At 32.9% G+C, this 27,760-nt stretch overlaps 1 protein-coding gene across 3 annotated transcripts; it reads left to right on the top strand.

The window, feature by feature from the left end:
• Positions 1–4,417: 4,417 nt before the first annotated feature.
• On the top strand, positions 4,418–27,044 carry LOC111702705 (laminin subunit beta-1). Of its 3 annotated transcripts, none has more exons than XM_023474475.1 (34): positions 4,418–4,522; positions 4,811–4,877; positions 7,837–7,964; positions 8,266–8,364; positions 8,645–8,826; positions 9,064–9,170; positions 9,496–9,569; positions 9,767–9,939; positions 11,509–11,574; positions 11,658–11,735; positions 12,322–12,383; positions 12,969–13,048; positions 13,103–13,195; positions 13,329–13,389; positions 13,964–14,080; positions 14,464–14,562; positions 15,001–15,179; positions 15,254–15,757; positions 16,082–16,317; positions 16,518–16,687; positions 16,830–17,035; positions 17,376–17,474; positions 17,625–17,698; positions 18,148–18,487; positions 19,597–19,697; positions 19,906–20,004; positions 20,462–20,548; positions 20,861–21,015; positions 23,806–23,870; positions 24,127–24,223; positions 24,561–25,461; positions 25,606–25,784; positions 25,858–26,519; positions 26,663–27,044. In XM_023474475.1, exons 2-34 carry the CDS (start codon positions 4,826–4,828, stop codon positions 26,795–26,797), a joined length of 5,760 nt encoding a protein of 1,919 aa, XP_023330243.1. In that variant the 5' UTR covers positions 4,418–4,522; positions 4,811–4,825; the 3' UTR covers positions 26,798–27,044. The 3 variants fall into 3 exon arrangements, with proteins under 3 accessions (XP_023330243.1, XP_023330245.1, XP_023330244.1); XM_023474477.1 differs by having other exon boundaries at positions 4,471–4,506; XM_023474476.1 differs by having other exon boundaries at positions 4,475–4,510.
• Positions 27,045–27,760: the final 716 nt, after the last annotated feature.

The raw sequence follows: 27,760 nt of genomic DNA, 5'->3' as shown, positions 1-27,760 counted from the left end.
AAGCTGAGCTTAGTTCCAGTAAAATATCAAAAGTGCCTTGTCAACCGGGTCCTGAACCAAACCTACCTACTGGAATAAACTTTGGTTTAATTGAGACGGGTGAGTCAAATCATCCCCCAGACAACATTTTAAATTCATACTATCATTCAGAAACGGACGAACGATCAAATGAGAAGCCAGGAAGCGTAATCAAACCTCATCACATTTCAGTAATCGATAACGGATTAAATTTGCAAAAAGAAACTTTGAACTTGCAGCCCGAAGTTGGTCATCATTTGAAAAAGAATTCATATTATGAGAAAGAATTTAATCAGATATCAGGACCAGATCAGAATAATGGAAAATCACTTAAACAAATTGGCGAGCTTCAACCATCTGAATCAGTCTCTCGGTCAACTCAATCATTTACTCCAAGGTCAAGTTCCATGATTACAAACTCACAAATATCAAACCCTTCTGAACCTTTTAAAGTGTTCCCAGGACCCAGACTTGCTTCAGGATCAAGAGCACCATCTACCTCCAGCTCCAACCTGATTACAGGGATTGAAAATCTTGGTTTAGGTTTCACTATTGGTGCTAGAATCCAAGAGCGAGAAACTATTCTTTCTTCAGTGGTACAAACTAGAACTATATCTCGTTCATTGTATCCTCAATATATTCCTCCTCCCAAACCAAGTTTCCACCCTAAACAATCAGATAAAGAAGAAATTAAAGTTATACATTTTGGGGTTGTTTAAGTTTATATCATTAATATTTTAAGAAAAATATACTTATAATTTTTAACTTTTTGTATGCATAAATAAAATATAGATATACTAGGCTATAAGGTCGCTTCGCGCCCATCTTCCATTTCCATTGTGAACATTGTGTATATTGTAAAACAAAAACAAACAAAAAAATTTGGATTTGATAAAAAATTTCGTGGATTTTTAAAATTTTCAAAAATAGAATTTTGATGGAGGCAGATTTTGGAAAATTTGATAATCCATAAACCTGCCCTGGGGTCACGGAAAGTCCCACAATAAATGTGGGCCCTATCTATTCAGCCGTTTTAAAGTTTATTGGATACAAACGAACAGACAGACACCCAAACAAACAAACGGACAGAAAAGCACAGTATTTATGTATACAAGGCTTTTATCGCGCCCATCTTCTTTTTCAACTTTTAATTGTGGCTTTATCTGTGAGCATCTTCTCTTTGTACGGTATAAAAAAATTTAATTTGCGCATTTCATAATATTTTTATTGCGCATTTTCAAAATTTTACAAAATTAAATAAATTTTAATAAAAATATTTTAAGATTGCATATTTTAAGTCTGATTGGCCATAAACCTTCCCTGGGGCCACGTCAGGTCCCACACAAAATTTGGGCCTGATTGGTTCAGCCGTTTTGACGTTTATTGGATACAAACAAACAGACAGACAAGCTAAATTTATATATAGACTAGCCTTAGAGGGCGCTTCGCGCCTATATTCTAAATTAATTGTGAACATGTTCTCTTTGTGTACATCGTAAAACANCAATGAGTTTTATACTATATTGCGTAAATTTCAGTATTTGCGAAAATAAATAAATAGCCATGAATATGCGGGAACAGTTTTAAAGAGTTCCATATAATCATTTAATTAAAAAACTAAATATCTGCAAGATTCCATTATCAGAAAGTGAAGAATACAACATTTGATGAATTCTTTCGATGTATTCGTTATTAAGGGTTTCACTGTACAAAAAAAGTTAAACCACTTTAAAAAAAGCTCGTCAGACGTACAGCCTCGTTTTTTAAATTTCTTTGCCATGTATTAAATATCAAAAATCAAAGACAACTTTCATGTCGTCTCTCAATTCCCATGTTTATTGGGACACCCTGTAAAATCAAAGACCAAAGCGCTGCCACGTTTTAAACTTGATCCAGTCTTGATTGTTGATGATATTGTTTATATTAGTATGGTATGTGACAAAGCATTAATACCTTTTCCCGTGGTATATGTATCTGCACCCCCCCCCCTTATATACTGACACTTGGGACCAAGAAATATATATTTGTTGCTTGGGACCCCCAGCTCACCTCTAAAACTAATCAACACTGATTGATTAGTTTAATTAAATATATATATATTTTGTCCACCCATCTCCTCTTAAACATACTAGCTGCAGGAATAAATTATAACTCAGCGCAGTATGTATTTTGTTCTTTAACTTTATAGGGTGCGGTGGGGGGGGGGGCCTGAGTGGGGAGCGGAAACGAATGTATAGTTCCTCCCCCCACTGCTCCACCCCCCGATTCATGTATGTTTGAAAGGGGAAACGATAGTGACATTTTACATTTATTAATTAATATAAAGTGTACTCTGAACCAAGGTTATGTTTACCTGGGTGTCTATCTATATATCTATCTGCCTGGATTGGGTATACTCTCACTCCAACCTGCCTATAAAGAAACTTAGTTTCACCTGGAACTTCACTAAACTCTCATCAGACCTTTAACAATCTGTTTTTTCATCAGGCTCAAGTAATACTCTGTTTTTCAACGCTGACAAGGCGAAGTACTTTAAATAGCATATTCTAGTCGATCCTAGAATTTGTGAACAAGATGAAAAATGAAAGCAGCATATAAAACGTAAATCGCAATTGTAGTATATCTTTTCTATATACTTTAAGATTTTGCTTAAATCTATACTTTTTTAACTGTGTGCCTACGTAAAGCTAAAAACTCGTACTTTAGGTTTTGAGTTTTATATAAAAATGAATGTATTTCAATATAATACGAACGAGACATTTAAACATAGAAAAGTCTAAAAGCACGTACAAAGCTAAACGACTAAACTCCAGTGCAGAAAACAGATATAAATTCAATGCTCGGCTCGGGCCGGGATATCTTTATTATAAGATAAGATATAATTTATTGCTAAAAATACACATACAAGTTATAATGTTACAGGCAAAAAATCTGCAACTATTTTTATATTGTTTACTATATTTATTTAACTCTAGCAATTAGTTGGAGATTAGCTATTTGCTGTTTTGGGTATTATCCCCACCTGATTAATATTAAAACGTTTACAATATGATGAATATTACTAGGTTTTGAAAGTTTACAATAAATCATGGATTACTAGTTAAATATAGAGAGACCGAGGTGCAGCATAACAAAATAATTGAATTTTCAGTTTTAAGTTTAGAACGTTTAACAGAATAAGATTAAGCATGTACAAAAATCTACAAAGTTCTATATTCATTTTTTTGCAAGAATAACAAAAGGGTTTATTGCACTTTGAGATGTAGGCGTCAGATAACATTTTAAATAAACTGTTTTTAAAGATACCAAACGAGGCACTTCTTTTTAAATCAAGTGGCAGTTTATTCCATATATTAAGAAGTGCATATGAGGGAAGATCTTCTAATGAGCCTGTATTTAAAATGTCAATTTGATAGTTAAGATATCTTTCAAATTTGATAGTTAAGATATCTTTCAAAATTTCCGAGTTTTTTAAAAGTGTTGTTAAATGAGGAGGGTAGAAGGTTTTTTGTGTATTTATAAATAAATGTTGCTTGATTAAATTCAGTCAAATCATCTAGCTTAAGGATTTTATACTAAAAGAAAAGAGGATCAGTATGTGAAGCTGTTTTTGCATTTTCAGTAATTCTGACTGCACGTTTTTGGAGCAAGCTAATTTTTTTCATTTCAGGACTTTTATTTCTCCCCCAGGCTGAAATTCCATATTCTACAAATGATTATATTTTTTTAGGGAGAGAAACTTTGAATAATAAACAGCTATTCTGAAATAAAATGATATTCCAATTCACCAATTCCAACTGAATGAGTGTTGTTTTATATATAGTTTAGTTCCTTCGAGAACTGTGACGAAAATTCCTTCATAAACTTGACATAGATTAGACTTCTCTTGGTAGATAACAAAACATTAACGGATTGCAGGTTGATAGAGAACAGTGGGAATAGTATTAAAGAGTTGAAAAATTATTGTAAACTGAAAATATATAATTAGATAATTTGGCTAATTATATTCTTAAACGAAATGAGCTAGAATGAAGTAACGTAACCTGCTCCGGGCTGTGCTCCGGGTTTTGTAAGTTACTCTGCGGAGTAGGCTAGGCTTACAGCTCCTGCACATATGTGTAACATGTGTAGTCTTGGCCCAAATAGTTGTCACTTCTCTGGCATCTTCAGTAGGGGGGTTAAATAAAATCTTATTTAATTCTTCATTTCATTTAACTAAAATGTATAAAAATACCTACCCTTTAAGAAGATGGTTTATATATTAGAAAGGTTTTTATTTTTCAATCCTTCGGCCGATTTTAGGTTTCAGATTTCATATTTTTCAACATCCTACTCAAACTCCGCCCATAGAAAAATGATCAGGGAACCTAACCGACCTTGTCTAGTTCATAGAGTTCTCTCGTTCTGAAATTTAAGAAAATTGTGAAAATAGTGAGAAAATAAAAACTAGGTTTCGATCATTACAGAAAAATGTGGAAATAGTGAAACGTAGGAAATAATACAGGTTTCGAATTGATTTCAGCTATTTGAGAAAAATGTACTTCAAATATAAATCGAAAACACATTTCAACTAAAAAATTTAATACATCTGAAGTATAAAACAATAATATATTTTAACCATGGACATAATAAATTCCAACTTTGATAATCTTTCTTGTTATAAAATAAAAACAAATTTTAATTATTTCATAACACATTTCATCAATAAAATAAGAATACATGCATCACTTATCAAATAATGATAGATGAATTTCGAAATCTGTATTTTTTCCTACTTTTATCTAAATTACAGGATCAAGTGTGAATAATGTGTGTGAAGTATATTTTAATTACAGCCCTTTTCTCCATACTCCTGCAAGGTAAACATTTCCTTATTCGTTGCAAAATGTTCCCATTCTTCCGAACTCAAAGCAATTGAGTCTTTGCAACAAACTCTGATTTTGATATTTTAAACTATTATCATTATTAGACCAAATAATCTTAAATTGAAATATAGTTTGACAGAGGCCGAAGAATTTGAGCCGCGGCTTAAATTTAAGCCGGGGCTTAAATATTGATGGTTCCACTTAAAATTGTATTCAAGCTTTCAGTAATTAAGCCGGCACTCAATTTTTGTTTTGGGAGATTTGAGACGCGGCTTAAATTCATTAAATTCGGACACAGGCTACAACAAAAGGTTGCAAAGACTCAATTCCTTGAAACAATATCGATGCCAATTTTGTCCAATATACTAACAATTTTATTTTCACTTTTCAGACATTTTAAAGCCTTTATATTTTAAGAAGAGTTTTGTATTTTAAGATAACTGTAACAAATCATGGCAAATGTTCAAGGGAATTTTGCTATTTAAGCAAAGGGGAAGCCGTGGCTTTTAAAAGTATGCAACCAAGGTGTAGTCAGCTGGTTTATGCATTCTGATAATTATTAATAAACCATGGTATAAGTATGGTATACATGTATATAATCATAAATAATTATGACATAACAAAATCATATTACATTTTTGACTCAGATATTTAGATTAATTTTGTTATGTATTAAGTTACTCAAAAAAAATTATTTGAAATGAAAAAATATGCATAATGTACATTTACAATATTTAATTCAGATTTTGTTTTTTTCCCCAAAAATTAAGGGTGGAGTGCCTTTAAACTGTTGGTTTGGTTACGAAAACTGCTGCACTAAATACATATTTTATTCATAATTTTTTTCCTGACCAATATCGAAATAGAGAGTAAAGTGGCTGATTAGATATTGTTATGTAGGTTTTTAAAAAAGCTAAAAAACATATCGTGTATAATTATTTTTACACCTTACATTCTTTTATTAGAATTGATTAATTGAAAGAACTAGGTTTAAGAAGATGTCAACAATTGAACAGAATTTCGGAACAAGAGTTAAAATTCGTTCTCATCAGTTCAGAGTTGATGGCGAAGCTATGATCTCCAAAGTAAGATAAAAAACATCATTTTGGTGAAGGACTCTATGGTATTAATAAACACGTATGCATGCAGCACCTTGGCCGGAGATGTCTACTAAACAATGTAAAGGATGTTTTCATGTCTGTATTTCAAAGTTTTTGCCAAAAACTCTGATTTTCATATATCTTTGGAACCCGATGTCGTACACCTTTTATATTTCAAACTATGAAATTCTCTTAGATCAAAGTCTAAGTTTGAAATATTAAAGGTTTGGGACATAGGGTTCCTAAGATATAGGGGTTACGAGTTTGTGGCAAAAAACCTAGTTCCTTTTTATTTTTATTTGAATTAAAACTCTGCTTTTGTAAAGTTACCAAAAAGTAGAAATTTATTTGTAGTGCTATCTTTTCTTTGATGTTGCTCTGTTTGTCTTAAAAGTTCAATTTCGAGAAACGACGGAGTTGACAGTAGTCTATACACTATTTACATAGTGAAATCTTACTTGTTCAGTTTTTCTTCAGGTTTAAAAAGAACCAATAACTGTGAACTTAAATATTCAAATTATAACTGGAAAGTTGATCAGGATTTTTTCAAATACAATGTTGAAACTAAAGCTATAAACAATCGGTTTGAAATCTGTATGTCAAGTACTACAACAATCCTTAAGTTGATTTACCACGTCAAACCAAAGGAAAAGGTCTGATGTCAATACAAAGTCGGCTCGGTTTGAAATCTGTATGTCAAGTACTACAACAATCCTTAAGTTGATTTACCACGTCAAACCAAAGGAAAAGGTCTGATGTCAATACAAAGTCGGCTCGGTTTGAATTTTTAATGCATAGTTTAAATTTTAATTGTATAGTCCTCTATCTATCGTCCTCCGTAGTTCCCTGCAGGTTCCTTGGCTGACCAATTCTACTTAGTTGTCAGAAGTTCTTTTATATAGTCCTCATACTCTCTTTCTTACGTCCCGCCCCCCAGACTTGTAACTGAAGACTAGAGGTTTTAGGAAAAGGGAGATCTAAATCCTCCGACATTTTAAGTACTGTTAGCCTCAAAAAGTAACGTGATAGGATAGGGGGGAAATCTAGGTAAAACAAAAAAAAATATTTACGTTATTATTTGGGCAAAGCGCCAAAACATTTTTTCACTTCGATTTCAAAGAAGAAGAAAATCAGCACATTACTGTCCTTTCATTAGTGTAATGGAACTAGAATCAGCACATTACTGTCATTCCATTAGTGTAATGGAACTAGAATCAACACATTACATGTCCTTTATTAGTGTAATGGAACTGGAATTTCAAAGGATTTTTAAACACCTCTCTATATCCTCTATACAATGTTTCAGTTCGTGGAGATCAGTATCTCCAGTTGAACAAGGGCGTATACAGGGGGGGGCAAGGGGGTTAGTGCCCCCCCCTAGAACTCAGAGCTATCACATTTTTTTAAATCTGAAACTGAAGAGTGAAGACCATAAAAAAAATAGTTTGCTGTTTTTTCTGCTAGTTTTGTTTGAAGAAGAGATACAGTAGTAATTGTAAGGTAATTGGACTTTGTGTACCGTTGAAGTATCCAGGAAGCCAAATTTTTTGAATTTACAGTTCAAATTTAACGCTTCGATCATATTTCACCCCCATCCCAGATTCATTTCTGTCTACGCCATTGAAATAGAAGTTTTAAGACGTTATACCGAAAATATGAAATTAGCATTTTTGTTCGAGTTTATTATTTATTAGTACTTATTAAAACGTACTTAAAATAATAACTCATGTAATCTTGTATAAGTTGTTAAAATATATTGATCTCGAAACGACATTAAATGCTAAAATTAGGTTTCGGTTGGTGGTGGAATTTGGAAAATATTAAAATCCGACAAATAATGCTTTTATGTTCAGGATCAGCTGGTTACACTCCAGTATCTCAGGGTTGTGATCAACGATCATGCTATCCAGCCACTGGCAATCTTCTCATAGGACGAGAGGAGAAGATCTCATCTACTGATACCTGTGGACAGAATGGAAAGGTTAATTTTATAAACGATTTTAGAATAAACGTATTTTTTATAGAAATAATACAGTTTTCGCACAGTAATGCAACCAGTTCGAAAAAGTGTGTAAATTTTTAAAACAGCTTTAACTGAAATTATTTCAATGTAATGGTTATGGGCTAGAATTATAATATTTTTAGTAATTTTTTTCCAAATGAATTCTTCTTACAATTTATTGCTATAAAATGTTACTGCTATTTATAAGTACGCAGTTTTGGAGTCAGACCTGGGTTCTAAAACCCAAATTATTACATATTTCCTACCATTTATTTCTCAGAGCCGGTATTGTATAATTTCCTCCTTGGACCCCCATACTCTTGGTGGAGGGTACGCTGACCGCAGAGATAAATGTTATTGGTGCGATGCATCAAACCCGGTGAGTAGAGTCAATATTAACGAATATTATAGAGTAAAAAAGGAATTGAATTTATGCCACAAACTCTAATTTTCAAATTTCAATATCGTTACAGCCCAATGTCGTAGACCTTTAATATTTCAATCTATGAAGGCTATTAGAACAAATAATGTAAGTTTGAAATATCAAAGGTTTACATCATAAGGTTGCAAAGATATAGGTTTTACAAAAACTGAATTTGTGGCAAAGATTCAATTCCTTTCCCTTTATTAATTAATTAATTAATTAATTAATTAATTAGGAGGAGTCTCATGAGGTTCGAAGTATAGTTCATCGTTGGGAACCCCCAGAGGCCTCCTCTAGGGCGGAGCAGAAGATGACCTGGTGGCAGGCCAGCAATGGACAGGAGAACGTCACCTTGCAGCTCGATCTTGAGGCAGAGTTTCACGTTACACATATCATCATAACATTTAAAACTTTTAGGTAAAAAGGGAATTTAATTGTCTTTGTCGTGTCAAAAGCTTTCACCCTCCTAAACATTTCCACTGAAACACTGAATAAAATTTTAAAAATACATTAATATATACATTAATTCTGTGTGACAAAAAACAAATTCATGATGCATCAAATTATTATTTGATAGATCAAAGTAGGATTAAATGTGTAAAAAGGTTGTTTCTAAATTTTAGTCTATTGCTCATTGTCCATAAAATTTTCTAGGCCTGCTGCGATGTACGTTGAAAAATCTTTTGACTGGGGAAAATCTTGGAAAATTCACAGATACTTCTCAGCCAACTGCGACAAGGACTTCCCTCAGATACACAAAGGTAGATTGTGAAGGGTGAAAATTTTCTGCAATTCTATTCAGTTAAAAAGATTAAAACACAGTCTGTAGATAATCTTATGTAAAGATGTTGAAATGAAAACGGTTTAATTTGAATTATTATTTTTATTACTCTTTTGAATGCAACTATTCTTGGATATTAATTAAATCAAAGCGCCCTGGTTCAGATATTTGACAGGGTTTTTTTTGCGTTAACGTTTAATTCTCTTAACGTTTTTCCCTTAACGTTATTACATTCTAGACGTTTTCAAGTAAAGATTAAAACAAGTGAAAATCTCAGTTTTTTAAGAAACAAATCTCGCTACTAGGGGTTCCCAGACACCTTGAAGAAACAGTTTGTCAAGAGAGGTATTCTAGAATCAGTCCTTCTACAAAGGGAGAGGTGATATTATTCAAAACATTACATCACTATTCATTTTAAAGTTTTTACGTTAATTCTCAAATCTTTAAATTTCGTAAAGATCAATTCAATGCGAAATTCTATAAAGAAATTACTAATTATAAAAAATGTCTAGTTACATATATGAAAAGTGTATCTCATTCTAATAAATATAATTCAAAAAGCTGAAATATGTTTAGGTTATTTATCGTGTTCTACCTCCAAGTATAAACATTCACTCTCCTGGTTTCAATCCTTACAGTAAGGAGGTTCAAGATCTTCTCAAGACAACAAACCTGAGAGTAACATTTACCAGACTTCATAAACTTGGAGACGAGAGCTTGGATATGAATCCCGTAGATATCAAAGAAAAGTAAGTATAAAGAACATAATGCTAAAAAATTTAAAGATCTTTAAAATATTGAACAAACAAGAAATACGGTTCCAGAGGGTTTTTAAATTCAAGAATTTGTTAAATGTTAAATTGAAGAATTTAACAGTAATCCAAAAGTTTCAAGCTCTCAGCAAGCAAAAATCGATAAGAATTTCGCCAATTACTCCTTTAAAACTACAGCGAAAAACAAGCTATTTAAAGTTTAAAGTATACTAATTCATTATTTTTAACAAATCAGAAATTAAAATCAAAAGTTAATTTTAATCTTAATTTAATTTAAAGGAACCGTAGGCGTAATTTCAAGTAACCCTCCATTAAAAGGGAGAAATGCCCGATATACAACAGTACCATATAAACCTTTGACTATTCATAGAGTACTGAGAGCTCCGTGTCTAAATTTCTCGAACAACGGTTGAATTGCTGTAAACCCCGGTGTACGCTGAGTGCAATGTGAACTCAAGACAGCTAATCCAGTACTTGAGTCTCTGAAAAATATAAAATATATTACGTACAAAGAGGTTTTGAAATATTAGAAAGTAGTTTAGTTTCTGCCACTTACACTGAAAAGTTACTATTTATATTTCTTAAATATCTAACAGCTTGCAAACAATGTGTTCAACAATTAAAAGTTTTCAGTAGATTAACAGAGATATGTCCGATATCCTTGATTTGAGGGGTACTGTTGGGAATCAGACACACCACTCTACAAAGTGAGCTTGGGTTGCTTGAAATTACGACTACAGTCCCTTTAAGATAAAAAATTGTTTAAGAAATATAAAAAAATTGGAGAAAATCCAGGAACCAATTAAACTTTATAACACAGTGATATAATGTAGAGCTAATCTAAAGTTATACATTATTGCAAGATGATTACTTTATAGCTGAGTGCCCGGCGTTGCCCGTGAAACAAAAAATTGTTATTTAAAAAAACAAATAAAAAATTACTTTAGCCTATAGTACCCCCGGGGTACTCCATGGTTCCCTCAAAAAGTTTGAACCCATTCGGTCCAGCCGTTCAGCCAGCTATAGCTGACATATAAATACATATACAGAGTGTTTCACGAAACATGACAGTTGGTGAATAGTTTGGAATGTCTTCTTCCATAATTTGTTAAGTTGTTTGATACCAAAGAAAATAGTAAAAATATTAACATGTTAAAATTGAGTTCAACGTGAAATATATTTAAGCAAAAGATTTTTTTTAACAAAATAAACTGCTAAAAGCCTTTAATATCTAATACAGTATATGGAAGACAAAGTTCATAACTATGTTTCAACTGTCATGTTTCGTGGGACACCCTGTATAAACATATATATGAGCGAAGAGCTTTATTATATAGATAAGTTAGCATGTATGCTAAAGTTTACAATAGTTTCATAAAAACAATAAAAAAGTCGACACAGGTTTGAAATAAATACAAATTTTCATATCAGCCTGGATCTATCTATCTGGATATATCAGCCTGGATCTATGTGATTTAAATTACCAAGTCAGCGCTTTATTAAAAGTTACTGAATTTACCTTCAATATAAAAAACACGTTTCTAGGTACTACTACTCAATATACGACATGATAGTGCGAGGTTCATGTTCTTGCTACGGACACGCTGACAGGTATCAAATAATCTTATAATACTGCCAAAAAATTTAATATAAGACCAAAAAAAATTAGGTTCGTCATGTTTAAAATATTTTAGATGTTTACCGGAGAAACCCGAACATCAGGATATACCAGGGATGGTTCACGGTACTTGCGAGTGTTCACATTTCACCAAGTAAATATACTCTTCAGCATAATTTTAGCTTAGTTTCGTTTGTTAAAAGTATTTTTTTTTAAGTGGACGGCAAATATTTGTAAAAATGATGAATGAAAGCTCAACCTAGGTACAAAAAATATAGCACAACTTAGATCGGTACTATATATATATATAAAGTAGTACTCTCTGTATGGTTGTTCATAACTCAAGAACACGTCCCTTCACCTATCTAAAATTTTAATTAGGGTAACACGTTAAAACAATGCACTAAATTGTTCCTATAAGCTTGGTTTAAAAATTCTAAGCTAAGTTTGATATCTTTTAAAGTTAAAGTTTGGTTTTCCAGGCAAATTATATTGGCAAGCTACAGGGTGTCCCAATAAACATGTGAATTGAGTAACGAATACTAAATCGTCTATTTAAGAAGCAGCACTGTAATACCGGATTTTAAAAGTCATACTATAATTATGTCTGCTAGAGAGAGATTATTTTATGAGAACGGTAAAAGACTTTGCAGATGTTGTGAATGTAATTTGTCTGCGCAAGATGAAGAGTGAAGACGGACTAGTTTACCAGATAAGAAATGAACAGTTTTTAATTTTAGAGGAAACAATTGTGAACTTTGTATGGACTTTTACCATGATATGCCTTGGAGGCCTGCTACAGGTTAGGGATTTCAATACAAAGGAGCTGAGTTTTTGCCGCAATTCAAATTTTCTCTTCCCTTTATCAACCTGAAGGTGCAAACCTTTGATATTTAAAACTTAGACTATTCATAGTTTGAAATATCAAAGATCTACGACATTGGATTGCAAAACTATAAGGATTGAAAAATTTGAGTTTGTGGCAAAAACTCATTTCTTTTTAAGTTTTATATTACCCATATATTTTTTAACCCCATTATAAATAGATAGGGTTTGAATGAAAGGAATTACATATTGAACTTACAAAAGAATATTCTATTTAAAATGAATATATCTAAGGCTACAAAAAAGTATGAGAGAGTATGGGAGGTAGAACCAAAGCCCAAGGCGTTGCGACACCTGAAAGTAAATCCTATCTAAAACTTTGATAAATAACTTTCAGAGTTATAGTCTAGATTTCAGAGTATAGTCTAGATTTCAGAGTATAGTCTAGATTTCAGTGAGGTTTCTCTGAAGTCTAATCCTCGTGATTAATTAATTTATAACAGGGAATCGCTTGGGGTGTTCTGGCCCCCAGTTTAAATGTTTTATACTATTTGCTTTATAGGTCGACAAAAAAACGCATGTAAGAGATGCAACTGCAACGAGCATTCAGATAAATGTCACTTTGATGAAGCAGTTTGGGAGGTAAAAATATATTTTATGATCAAAAAGTTAAATAATTCTATTTGTTTAATAAAGGCTACAGGGTTGACAAGTGGTGGAGTGTGCGAGGAATGTCAACATAATACTGAAGGAAGACAGTGTGAGAGTTGTATTAGTGGATTCTATCAGGTATATACAACTTATAGAATATCAAAATACATCTTTTCAGAATAAAAACATCAAATTTATCAATTTTAAATAAAAACATCATTAAGAAAATAAAAGTGTATTTTTCTACAAAAAGTTATTTTTCTGTATGTAGAATCCTGAAGTACCTCTATCAGATCCGTATGTTTGCCTTGAATGTGATTGTGAACCTGAAGGTAATGAAAGAACCAACAAAAAGTGAATATGAAATTTAGATTGATTTCAGTTTTTACCTCTAGAATATCCGTAAAAACATGCGTAAAAACATACGTAAAACATACGTAAAGACATGCGTAAAAACATGCGTAAAAACATACGTAAAAACATACGTAAAAACATGCGTAAAAACATGCGTAAAACATGCGTAAAAACTCTCCTTATCGTGTCAAAATATACCATAATGTTCCAACTAACCTACTTTGACAGAAGAAGGTCTGATTAAATATTTAATTTTAAACTAAAGTTTATTTCAGTTGGAAAACTTGCTTGTTTTCAAACATAACTCCTTTTTCTAAAGATCTCTAGATAAGAAAAATATAACATAAAATGCAACCCAACAAAATAAAAAGTTTTGTTCTGCAGACTCTAAGATGTAAAATAAAAACTAGAGAATACGAGGTCAAAAAGTCTTACTATTATTTCATAAAAAAGATGAGTTCTTTATGAGTACTTATTTCGTAGATTATTTACAATTAAGATGTTTTTAATGATTTTTACGATAAATAAATAAAAAGATTGTTAAATGTTTAGGAACTGTAGATGGAGGTATATGTGATGGTAGGACGGACCCTGTCGAAGGAACTGTAGCAGGTCAATGCCATTGTAAAACTTACGCTGGCGGTCCAAGATGTGACAGTTGTTTAAACGGTGAGTAGAATATTTTTTTTTGCAACATAGGAAACCAAACTTCAAGAAAGACGGAGAAGAAAGATACTCTTTTTTGTACAGTAAATCATGGCATTTAAAAAGATATTTTAAACAGATTAAAAGAAGTTAAAACATGCATTAAATATATATATTAAGCTTGTCTGTCTGTTGGTTTGTCTGATGTTTAGTATCAAATAAACGCCAAAACAAGCGAACCGATCCGGCCCTTTAATCTTAATTTTATTATGAATCAATCTTTTTTTATTTATTATTTATTATTTATTATTTATTATTTATTATTTATTATTTATTATTTATTATCTGTAAGAAATGTTTATTGTGTCCCAAGAGACACAAAATTCTATGAACCTAATCTGTTTAAGGATATTGGAACTTTACAAGTGAGAATCCTGATGCATGTCAGGAATGTACCTGTAACACTCTCGGAACCGTCAGTCTCGATGGATGTCACCAAGAAACAGGTTTATAAAATTTGCAGACAAGAAAATATTATGTAAAGAATAGATAGGCCACCCCACAAAAGAGTGACCAATGATCCATATTGAACACTGAACACCTTTGATTCGAGAGTCTTTAAAATCATCTATATATATAAAGTTATAATCTCTGTTTGTCTGTTTGTTTTGTTTGTATGTCCGATCAAAACTCATGAACCCCTTGAACGATTTTCCTCAAATCTTTATTGGGGAACTCGGGAGAACCACGGGAATGTTTTCAGTTTGGTTTTGATAGTCTAAGTTAAGTGGATAGATTTGAAAGGATAAATTAGTTTCCCGGTAAAATTGACCAAGTGCGGGTAGACGGTGGGAGTAACTATGATTAACATTGGCAACGCTGGGTTCCCAAGCTAGTATATGTATATTGTATATATCATATATTTATTAATTGTCACTCTGCAGGAGAATGCAAGTGTAAGAGGAATGTGATTGGTCGGGACTGTGATCAGTGCCGTCCAGAGCACTTTGGCCTTTCTAACGATATCAATGGATGTAAACCATGTGATTGTGATGTTGGAGGATCCTTTGATAATAATTGCGACGTGATGACCGGCCAATGTGCATGCAGACCTAACATAAAGGTATACAAAACTAAGATTTATGATAAATGTAAAGTTGTACCTCTTAGATTAGTTTTTAATCATGTTAGTTTTAGGGACGAAGATGCGACAGAGTCGAAGATTTCTACTATACTGGTCCTCTAGATTATCTTCTTTTCGAGGGTGAACTTGCACATGGTTCAGATTCTCCAACAAAAATTACAAGAAAGAAACCTTCAGAAATAGAAGGAGAAACAACCTGGACTGGTTTGGGATACATGTTGGTTTTCGAAGGATCGACACTTACATTTGATGTACCTGAAATTCACAGAACAATAAACTATAATCCTGTGATCCGGTATGCTCACCTCCCGACCCATCCTGACACTTGGGAATCCGTTAATGTTGAGTTGGTGAGGATAGACGGTCCTGCTGACCCATCTGGCGACTGTTCCCAGGCTGAGAACGGTCCTATACCCGTGAGTTTGCCCAAGGGTAATATCAGTCAGGAGTTACCATCTCCTTTCTGTCTGGAAAGCGGTCAACGGTATCAAATTAAGATGACTTTTAGTCAATATGATCCAGCACAGCCTTCTCAAGCAAACATCTATATAGATTCGGTAAGATTATGATGCAAAGCGTAGTTTGGTGCTATTTTGTTATTAGCATTCAAAATGATTCTGAAATAAGAGGGTTAAAATTCAGGATGGTATTACAAGTTTATTCGTTTGAAATACTGTTTCTAGGGACAGAATTTAATCAACTGGAGGTGGAGAGGTCGTTAAACTTCATATCGACAGTTTAAATTATGAATAACCAATTAAAATCATAATGAATCAAACTAACTTTGAATCGTGATTCAAGATTTTAACCAGCGTAGATAGTTTAGATACATAATTCATTAAATTCGATCCTATGTTTGTTTTAACGTGTTTTTTTGGTAGATTGCTTTACTTCCTGAGATCGATGATATCCCATTCCTTAATCCATCATGGGAAGATCCTGTCCTAAAGCGGGAGAAAATATGTAAAAGCAGAGAAATGAAAAGAATGGAGCTACAGGATAGGTTGGACGGGTCTGGAAATGAACTTGATCCGATGGAAGATGCAACAATGTTAATTAATGAGGCTGGACTTATCACGAACGAAGACTGCAACATTGATCCTGAATCAATAGACCGGTAACCTAGCCTTGTACGATGTCATATTTTTGTTGGTTTAGAGAGATCTAGCAAGAAAGGTTTAAACTTCAATTTACCTTATGAGTTAATACATGGCTTTCAACTACAGACTGATAGTTATTCAACATGTCTAACTTATTATTATATTCTGCGTATCAGAATTACGTATGAACAGATTTATCTCAATAATTCTATCGCAGGATGTCGATAGGATGGAGTCCAGGACCAGATCGTGCTGCAGAAATGAGAGAAGTCTTCGACAGATTAAATTGTAGAGAAAGGTTCTTAAATGCAAAACCATCCAGACTTGAACCGATGCCTAAAGACTGCGAAGAAATACTTTATTCGATCTCTTTTTTTGCATTCGAAGGTAAAAAAAAAACATTTATTTTAGACTGTTTGATTCTAACGCTCTTAATATCCATCATTAAATTTTCATTAATATTTCAATAACCTATTCGTTTTCAAAAATAAATAAACGTTTTTAGAAATGTAAAATAAGATTTTGTAAGGTGCATTCTCCCGTCCGTGCGAGTGCAGTGGGACTGGATCTCTAAGTAAAAGATGTGACACCTACTATGGTGGATGTGAGTGTAAGACTCAAGTTGTTGGACAGCGGTGTGAATCCTGTGCTCCAGGTTCCTATGGATTCAGCAGTAAGGGTTGTCAACGATGTGAATGTCATTACCAGGGATCACAGGACGAATTTTGTAACCAGGTAAGAATTATTGAGATATTAATTGTAGGTTTTCGATTGGGCGTGTATTCCTTTAGAATTCCTTTAAGAGATCTAGCTTCCTAAGAAGCTAGAGTACTAAACAAATACTATCTGATACAAATTAATATGAATGAATCTTATGATGTCCCAAAGTTTTATTTAAACTAAGTGTATAGCTTTTCACTCTTGCAGCACGAAGTTTAACTCCATTTTAATAAAAAGTTTTCAAATAAATGATTCTCTGTCATTTTGTTGAGAATGCTTTCAACTAGTTCTTTCAACTAACAAACTCTCTTTAAAAATCACCCCTCTTCACTATGAATATTATTTTATTATTAAGGAAACAGGACAGTGTAACTGTAGAAACAACGCTTATGGAAGACAGTGTGATAGATGCAAAACGGGATTCTGGAATTTTCCTAATTGCCAACAATGTCAGGTATAAATACGTAAATAACACTAAAAACAGAACCATAAATTCTAAATATTATTTAAAGAAGTCATTCTTAAAAAGTAGTAATAAAATATTTTTTTAAAAAACTAATTTCATTTAAACTGTATTTTCATCTAAATTATATTTTTTGTTCAGTGTAACGGGCATGCCTTTGCATGTGATCCCTTTACTGGAGAATGCAATGACTGTAAAGATTATACAACTGGCAGGTTAAATTCAATTCTTAATCTATAACATGGTTGTTTTAATTCATGACAAACACCCCATTATTATAATAATTATTGTAATAATTATTGTAATAATTATTGTAATAATTATTATAATCATCATTAAAATCTTTGGCACAAAATTCTTAGAGTACATCCGATAGCTCTATCAAGTACAGACCTTAGAGTATATCCGATAGCTCTATTAAGTACAGACCTTAGAGTACATCCGATAGCTGTATCAAGTACAGACCTTAGAGTACATCCGATAGCTCTATCAAGTACAGACCTTAGAGTACATCTGATAGCTGTATCAAGTACAGACCTTAGAGTACATCCGATAGCTCTATCAAGTACAGACCTTACAGTACATCCGATAGGTCTATCAAGTACAGACCTTAGAGTACATCCGATAGGTCTATCAAGTACAGACACAATCCCTTTTATTTCAGTTTTTGTGAGAGATGTAAGATTGGATATTTTGGAGATCCAGTATTGGGAGAAGACCAGGTTCCTTGTCGTGCCTGTCCTTGTCCTGATGTAAAGACATCAGAGCACTCCTACGCTGAAAGCTGTTACCTGGAGAAGAGTACCGGCCAACCTATCTGCGACTGTAACCCCGGCTACGGAGGTGAACGCTGTGACATCTGTTCTGATAATTTCTTCGGGAATCCTGAAATTCCAGGAGGCGAGTGTAGGAGCTGTGACTGTTCTGGAAACTGGCAGGAATCTCAGCCAGGAAACTGTGATCCACATTCTGGAGAATGTAAAAAGTGCCTTTATTTTACAGAGGTAACTGCTTTTTGCCTACACAGATAACACAGTTTTAGTAGAATAACGTTTGTTCATTATATTGGTAACATTGTAACGTAAAATATTTTCTGCATTTAGAATATTGCGCCCTGTTCTGGGACATAACCTTCCCGGGTGGTTTGAGTTTAATATTAAGCTTTCAAGTAGTAATGTTGCTATAAAAATAAAACATCTTTGTATGTGCCTTAGATTTATTTATGTCATCCGGTATACATACAGTTACCAGAAAATAGATTCTAAATACAAGAATAGTTTAACAAAAAATAAAGATTTATGAAATAGCTCAACTGTAGCTGTGAATTATGCCTCAAAAAAAGTGTAAGCACTGCACTGAAGAAGTTATAACTTGAAGTTTCTTTCAACAATTGCTCAAAATGTAACAATGTAACATGCCCCAATTAAGGGGATGTACTCTGTACATTTAGCCAAACAATACAAATAACTCCAATTAAGAAGTTAATACTTGTTGACTGTTTGACTGGTCCCTTTAAATAAAAAGAGGGAACGGTCCCTTCATTGCTGTAGGTTAAAATACTTCAGTATATATTTAATGCACTGAGGAAAGAAAATATTAGGTCAAAAAATAATATAAATTTCCTCACCTAATTTTTTCCGGCTATTACTGTTTCACAAATTATATTTAACTAAGGAAAATTTGTAAAAACCAGAGAATTTAACGAGTGAAAGCAAAATCCCGACATTTATTAATTCGTAGAACACGCCCTGGCTATTTAACAGGTCATGGTCATAGATGGAAGTAATTGCAGCTGAGTTGCTTTTGGAAAAAAAACAGTGAACACCGTATTTAGAAAACATAGATATTGTTTTGTTTACTCGCAACAAACTCGGCTTTCCCTATCCATGTCTCTTTGCAACCTTGTGGTACAAACTTGAAATTTCAAACTTTGAGTACTTTATCTAGCAGAATCTGCAGTTTGAAATATCTAAGGTCTTCAGGTTGAAAAAATATTAGGAAACGAAGATGATAGATTGCGGCAAGAGATCGATTCTTGACACCTATGATTCTTGACACCTATGATTCAAGTATCAGTACATTTCGAGTTACGTAGAGAAATTTCATTGTTTAGGGATTTAACTGCGAGAAATGTATGCCAGGATATTTTGGTGATGCAGTACAGGGTATGTGTAACTTATGTACCTGTGATATGCTTGGTACAGATCCAGACAGGTGAACCAATTTATATGTATTTTTTGACAGATAACCTTGTATATATATATATATTTTTCAATTTATATATATATATATATATATATATTTTTTTGCTGTACCTAGACACAAATATTCCTTAAAGAAATGCTATGAGCCAGCTATAAATTCATGCAAACATTCTTTTATTTACTAATATATTTATTATTATGATAACTCATTTCTAAAGGTTTGACTGTGATCGAATAACTGGAGAATGTCATTGTCTTCCAAACGTGGAAGGAGAGAATTGTGATTCCTGTATTGAGAACCATTGGAGAATAGCATCGTAAGTAGTAAAATAAGTATTTTTTCATTTTTTCATGTCAACGTTAAGTTGAGTTGATTAAGGATTTTTGAGCGAAGTCAAAACCTTTAAACATAATTGAAGACAAATATGAAAAAAAAATCAAACTTCGAACATGGAACCTTGAATAAGTAAAAGTGTGAACTCATTTCAGAGCATAATTGTTTCACTTAATTCTGAGCAGTCAAGATGTAAAACCTAGTATGATACTAATCATAATATGCTTAATAGATATTTTGCACTGAATTTTAACATTTTTCTGACACTTTGGTTACGTCAAAATTTGAAAATAATAACTAAAAATTTTAAATATCTTTAATTAGGTTAAAGTAATCTCCTAAAAATATTTTTTTGTGCGTTTTTTTGGGGGGGATATTGTTTTGTTTAATTATTTAGGCATTTGGTAAGTCAATTATATTACTTATTGATTTTATTTTAGTGGAGAAGGTTGTGAAGCCTGTGATTGTGATCCTGTTGGTTCTGTTGGCCCATCCTGTGATTCTTATGTTGGACAATGTGATTGCAGGTGTTTATTTATTTGAATATCAACAAATAACTTTGGGATAAATTTACTTAGAACTATCTAGAACAGATCTGCTTAGTGATCCAGCTCTCACCCAAATATCGTTGAGAAGTTTGCCAAATTGTTTTTTTCATCAAAGCTAAAAAAGAGCTTTTTTAGTTCTAAAACGTACTAAGGGCTAAAAAAGATTATTTAAGTTTTATAGGTTCAAGCGTTGCCTTTCAGTTTTAACGTACACAACCCGTACAGGGTCTCACTCTTTTATCACAAGTGAAAAGATTTGTTAAAAATTTCATGATTTTTCTTTTTCCCTAGGCCCGGGTTCGGAGGGCGGAAATGTGATCAATGTGAAGAAAACTTTTGGGGAAATCCTAAGATTGAATGCATTCCTTGTAATTGTAATACTCTGGGAGTAGACCCTGATAGAACACAATGTGACCACAGTACAGGAGAATGTTTTTGTCTAGAAGGTGAACGAAAATTCAAATTTTATATCACGTTTTAAGAACTTAGAGAGAATCTAAACGTAATTTCACGAGACTCTCCATATATGCAATGGCATGACCGATTCACAACAGTACCCATAACAGTTTTTATAAAAAGAAGGACTAAGCCACCCATGTTTCTCTTTTTAAAATTTTATTGTTTTCCATTGTGCTTTCTCGATATAGGAACAGTTTAGTTAGTTTTGCGAATCAATACTTTTCAAGTTTTCTTATACATTGTTGATCAGATCAAGGTATACAGGATACCTTTGTGAATCAGGCATACCCTTCTTTTAAAAGGAGAAAATATATATGAAAACCATCATAGATGATTTTTTTTTACCTCTACAAACTATACGACAGTTGCAAACAATTTAACCGTTTTTCACAAACCCAAACTTGCAAAATGTCAAAACTCAATCCTATCATATGTTACTTACATGAATTACATAAACTTACATAAATCACTTTTTAACGTTTTTTATTCGCATATTTTTTCTAATTCAGTGATTTCAAATCCAAAATTACAATATATTGCTAAATATATAAAAACTAAAACAATACCAACAAAACTGAACTATGTTGGTAAAAAGGTCAGATTTTGTTGCCATCCAGAAGAAAAGAGGGTTTACAAGGTTGGGGACAGGGGCGGTTATATTAGATAGCAGCACCTTATCCAACAATCTGTGGTTGTCTCAGAAGATTTATTGTAAAGGTATTTTGAAGGTGGAACGGCTAAACATTTAAATGTGGGAAAACTTAAAATAATGTACAGAAAAACATTATTAAAAAGGGACTGTAAAGGAAAAATGAAAGGGGGTATAGGCTGAAAGCTTATCACTTTAGCTCTCGATCGCGACCCATGAAAGTTATATCTGATGTTCCTATCTCGAGAAATTGATATACAACTGTGTCAAAGGAATTGAGTCTTTGCCACAAAATCTGCTTTTCTAAACCCTTTATCTTTGGATTCCAATGTCGAAGACCTTAGATATTTCAAACTATGAATTCTGTTAGATCAAATAATAAAAGTTTGAAATATCAAAGATGTACGACATTGGGATTTAGAAATATAGGGATTATAAATTCAGAGTTTGTTGCAAAGACTCAATTCCTTTATACGAAAATTAATATATCTACAATTTTGTATAAAAATAGAGGGTTTAAATAGATCAAATTCAGCAAAAAAGCAACCAATCTGAAAACGATGATATCCCAGAGAAAGCTAATTGTGAATTAGGTTTACTCCAATTATAATTTTATATCTTTTATTTCTATTTTTAATAGATTTAATTCATTAAATTATTTATACGTCCGTATTACTTTACCAGAAATTCCACCAATGACAGTGCAGTAAAGTAGTCATGTGATACAGGCGGAGACACGTGACCATAATACTGCTCTCCCATTGGTGATAGTTCTGGTCACGTGATTTAAGTTTAAGATTTTCTAAATTTTACATATATGAACTTTTTTATAATTTTAACACAGTATTATATCAATTTCTCGAGACAGGAACATCAGATAAAACATTCATGGGTCGCAATCAAGAGCTAAAGTGATTAGCTTTCAGCCTATACCCCCTTTCATTTTTCCTTTACAGTCCCTTTAAGATAGATATTTTCTTATACTCAATTATGATGTTTTCCGTAAAAAACTTATTCTATATCTTTTGGTTTGTTATCAACAAGAAATTATTATTTATGAGATCAAAATAACTTTTTTTGAGAAATCAAATTGTTTAAAATAGAAGTTTTAATGAATACACACGATCTCCTATAAATCTACAAAAATAGTATATATAATATATATACTTCGATAACATTGTCTATGTGCATCCATGGTGACGGTGGTGATGGAATTTACATCTGCATTATATAATATATATATAATATATATATATTATTAGTAATCATGATACAATGGTTCATAAAAAGTAGTTTTAGGTGAGCCCATTTTGGTCCTTACTAGTGCATGCATTCTTCTAATGATTTAGAACAAGTTGGAACATACATGCATTAAACCTTTACATTAAACAGTGTGACCAAATATCAATACCAGGAACTTACACAAACTATAATTTTCTAAACATTAAGCTCATCACTTATGTTTAGTAAATCTCTGGATAAAGCAGTTTATCGTTATATGTGTGCAGTGCCATCGGGTTGAATATCCCATAGAGGGTCTACACTTCCGTGATAACTAAAATTGAGGGATTAAGCCCCCTAACATTGAAAGGTTGACGCAATGGGGATGTCGAGACATTTTTTACTTCTAGGTTTTATTGTCCCCTTTTCCTTAATAATAATTTTTAGGGTTATCTTATAAAAGCTGGTTGTTTGTAATATCTTATGTAGTCCTGCATTGTTAGCCCAAAACCGTATTTGATATTGGTGGGGGGAGAAACCATCGTTGCTCTGACCCAAAATTTGCTACTGATTTGTATGTACTGCTTTTCTGCTAAATGTTTTCACCACATGTAGATCAAAATATTTTGTAAATATAGCATATTGGTGAAGGTTTTTCTATGGGGGAATCTCGTTACCTATATTTTCCGGTTTCCCCACACAAAGAAATTGAGTTTTTGCAACCAACTCAATTTTTCTAATCCATATATCTTTGCAACCTGATAGTGAAAATCTGTGATATTTTAATCTTAGATTATTAATTCCAATATAATTCAATGTTTGAAATATCGAAGGTCTTCGACATTGCAGGTTTTAAAGATATATAGATAGAAAATCAGTGTTTGTGGTAAAACAAGTTTTATCGAAGGTATTTCCGGGAAGAACTGTGACATGTGCGCACGTGGATACATGCAATATAACCCACTATCTCAGGTAATATCCATAAAAGGTTTGCATCACTCTTCATTATTTTTTGGTTCAGCTTAGGGTCATAGAGTTAGATAAGTTTTCATCAATTGCTTAAATTTTTAAAAATATTTTAGGATATTTTTTGTTCATTACAAAGCAACATTTGTACCTTAGACTATGTACTATTTGTATAACGACAATTTCAGACCAAAATTTTAAAATTATTTTTACAAAAATACCCTTTTGGCCTATCTAATTTAACTCTGGTATTAATGTTCAGGATCATCCAGTGATGACTCGAAACATTCCATCCGGGTCTTTGCCAGATTGTCAGAAGTGTGGTGAATGCTTTGACAACTGGGATCGTATTCTAACAGGTTTGTTTGTTTAATTTATCCGTTCTTCTCCACTCTTAATGGCCAGTTGGTTATAGCCTGAATAATATGATCTTACTTTATAACATTTATATATATAAGTCACGTAAGTATTTATATATCAACTATCCTCCCTTATCTCCCTTCTGTGAAAACTGTAGCCATCCTTTATATATACTCATTGAAACCATGCAATGCATTACTTCGCATTTTTTCTTATATGTTTATTTTCTTATAGGTATAACTTATGTAATGAAAACACAATTAGTTCAGAAAATTGTTTGACGGAATATTTCAAGCTTGTATAAATTCTAACAAAAGTAATAATAATTGTATTCAGGATTAAAAGACAAAACAGAGATGAAGGTTATGGAAGCTGAGCAGGTTAAGGTTACTGGAGCAGCTGGTGCCTACACACGTTCCTTTGAAAGCATGGAATCCAGTATTGAAGATGTTAAAAAGATCATAGCAAGTGCTTCAATATCTGTTGAGGAACTTGCAGAGTATCAAAGAAACATTGGAGAAATCACAAACAGCCTTAAAGGGACTACGTCTCGTATGACTAATCTTGACAACAGTCTGTCCGATACAAAACAGTCCATCCTACAGGGGCAGTACAATTTGACAACATTACGACAGGAAGCGGATAGATTGCAACAATCTGCAGCAGATGTACGAGTACAAGCAACAAAACTACAAGAAGCAAATGTTCGTGGAGCTTTAGTGCTAACCCAACAGGCTAAAATGAGATCAGATCAAGCAGTTGAGAAGGTTAATAGAATTGCAAGGGAGGTTCAGAATTCTCATTTGTCCGAGAGTATTCAGCAAAGGGACGCTACTGAGAGATTGATTGATGACGTCAGTGATACTATTGAGGAGAAACAAGTAAACAACACCAATTCACTTGCTGATATAACCAACAATATCTTGGTCCTACAAAGCAAACTGCCTGGGCTCAACAAAGTTGTGTGTGATGGTGAGACAAGACCAGACTCTCTCTGTGATGATCTATGTGGTGGAGCTGGATGTGGTAAGTGTGGTGGACTATCATGTCAGCAGGGAGCTCTTACTAAAGCAAAAGAAGCATTACAAAATGCTAAAGAAGCAGAACAGATCTTTGCAGAGAAGGATTTAGCTGCAGAATCAGTCCTGAACCAAGTAAGCTCAATATACGGAGAGGTAGCAAGGGCTGAGGACTTGGCCCAAGTTTCCTATGACATGGCATCGGAGGCTAAGAACAGGTTATAATTAAAAATCTGTAAAAACTAATTTTATCTATTTATTCAAACTGAGGATAGCTTTTCAACAAAAGTGCACAGTAAAAATAAGACAAGTTATTATCCAAGTAGAAAATTTAACAAAATATTAATTATTTATTTATTTAGGTCTTTGAGTGAGCTGAATCAAGTAAACATGCTCTCAAATAAAATTGATTCTTTCTTTGAAAGTAAGAAAGCAACGCCTGAACAAGTACAAGGAGTTGCGTATGAATGTTTAAATGCAACTATGACAATGGACACATCTCAGGTTCAGAATTTGGCAGAAGAAATCAACAAAGCAATAGGTAGAATGCCACATACATACTTTTGCATGCTTAAAAATAATATTTATCATCTTAAAATTACAACTTTGTTTAGAATCCGTCACTGACGTTGACAAAATTAATGCGGAGACTGCTGGACCTCTTATCCAAGCTGAGGATCTGAAGAGGCAGGCTGATAAAGCAAAGATAGAGGCATCTGCAGGGTTAGAAACAGCTGAGAATGTTGTAAAATCTCTCTCAGACTCTGAAGATGCCCAAAATGTTGCTGAAACAGCTATTGCGAGTGCTCAAAGAGATATTGCTACTGCCAGAAGAGACCTTGGTCAGATAGAGACGGAAATGGAGGTGGCAACCTCACTAAGCTCTGAAACCTTCTCCAGAACAGAATCTCTACTGAAGGAGCAGAAGGGTCTGCAGACGATCTATATAGCTAACGAAAACCACGTGAAAAGTGCACAAGCAGCTGCTGAGATGGCAATGAACAAAGCGAACAAGGCAAACTCTAATCTTTATAAACTCAACACTGATTTCTTCGATGTGTCCTCTAGCTTAGCAGAGAAAAGCGGGAAAATTGGATCCGCTAAAGATCGGGCTCTTGATCTCCAGAAAAGAGCAAACAACTTGGCTAACTCTGCGTCTAGTAAACTTGCAAACCTGCAGGACATGGAGAAGGAATATGAAGAAAATCAAAGACAACTGGACACTTTGTCTTCACAACTTACCGAGCTAAACTGTAAAATGCAGATACATTTAATGGTAATTATGATACGTTTATATTTTTCTAAAAAAAACTCTTAGTCAGCTCTTTTTACAATTAGAGAGATTAAAAACTGTAACATATGTAAATATATCTATGTAAGTAAACCGAAACATTTTAAAATCAATCTACATTTTTTCAGGTGATCCAGGAAAAATCTAATTTCTATCGAACCTGCAGTTCTCCAAGTGTTTGGGAACCTACCCAACTTTGTCTATGTCCGACAGGAAACTTGGATCCTGTCTGTACAGATAATTCTAGTCCGGCTAGATATTAATTCTTGTATTTTCTCTTTGTAATCAGGAGTTTTGCCTACCTTTTTTCCCATCAAATATGACATAGTTTTACTGTAAAATAGTAATTTTCTTATTTACATTAAGTATGTAGTATGTATGTATGATAGTTTAATCAATGGAAGAATACAATTAGAATATTAGTATTCTATTTATTCAATATTGATTACTGGGTAGGATTGCAAGTATAAATGTCTTGTATTTCAGAACCAATAAATCTGCAATCCCAAAGGTTTTTAATTTTGAAATATTTTGATAAAACATCAGATCCGTTAAATATCTTTATAACGATACAACTGAACCAACTCTACGCCAGGTGGCTAGAGCTCTAAACATCATCTCTGTTATACTCTTGGAACGAAAAGTTTTATATTTTGTATTTCTTTCTTCTTTAGGTTGTCCAACCTAAAATCCACCCTATTCTTTAGTATACATATGTCCAACCCAACATACACCATATTCTTTAGTATACATATGTCCAACCCAACATCCACCATATTCTTTAGTATACATATGTCCAACCCAACATCCACCATATTCTTTAGTATACATATGCCCAACTTTTACTTTTAAAAACAAATCGCAAAATATAGCAATTTTTCTATTTAAGTTATAATGTCTTAGTTAATATTTTAATTAGAAACGCCGCTAAAAATTGTGCATAATTTTTAACTGTTCTTATTGACAGATCTTTGAATATGAGATCTTTGAATACGTCACGGAGATTATAAAGGATACACAATCCTAAGTAAAGAAAAGACTATCTGTAATTATGATTTTGGGAGATGATCAAAGTGTCTAATATTCTTCCATGCTTTTGGTGTCATCTTCGTTCACATGTCCTCGACTGCATGTTCTGAGCAAAGTCATCCGATTTTGAAGGGATTTGAGCCGTCTCCAAAAAACATGAATCCTTTCTTGTCAACTGAAAGAAAAATAATAAAAAA

Source organism: Eurytemora carolleeae, unplaced genomic scaffold (assembly GCF_000591075.1).
Source record: "Eurytemora carolleeae unplaced genomic scaffold, Eaff_2.0 scaffold7, whole genome shotgun sequence".
NCBI classification, from domain to species: domain Eukaryota; kingdom Metazoa; phylum Arthropoda; class Copepoda; order Calanoida; family Temoridae; genus Eurytemora; species Eurytemora carolleeae.
This window is presented reverse-complemented; position numbering and strand designations above follow the sequence as displayed.

Bases quoted from the DNA above. Each gene is read 5' to 3' on its own strand.
- LOC111702705 (XM_023474475.1), top strand. From the start codon at position 4,826: ATGTGTGTGAAGTATATTTTAATTACAGCCCTTTTCTCCATACTCCTG. The intron at 14,563-15,000 runs GTTTATAAAATT...GTCACTCTGCAG, and splicing joins TGGATGTCACCAAGAAACAG to GAGAATGCAAGTGTAAGAGG. The intron at 17,699-18,147 runs GTTAAATTCAAT...CTTTTATTTCAG, and splicing joins AAAGATTATACAACTGGCAG to TTTTTGTGAGAGATGTAAGA.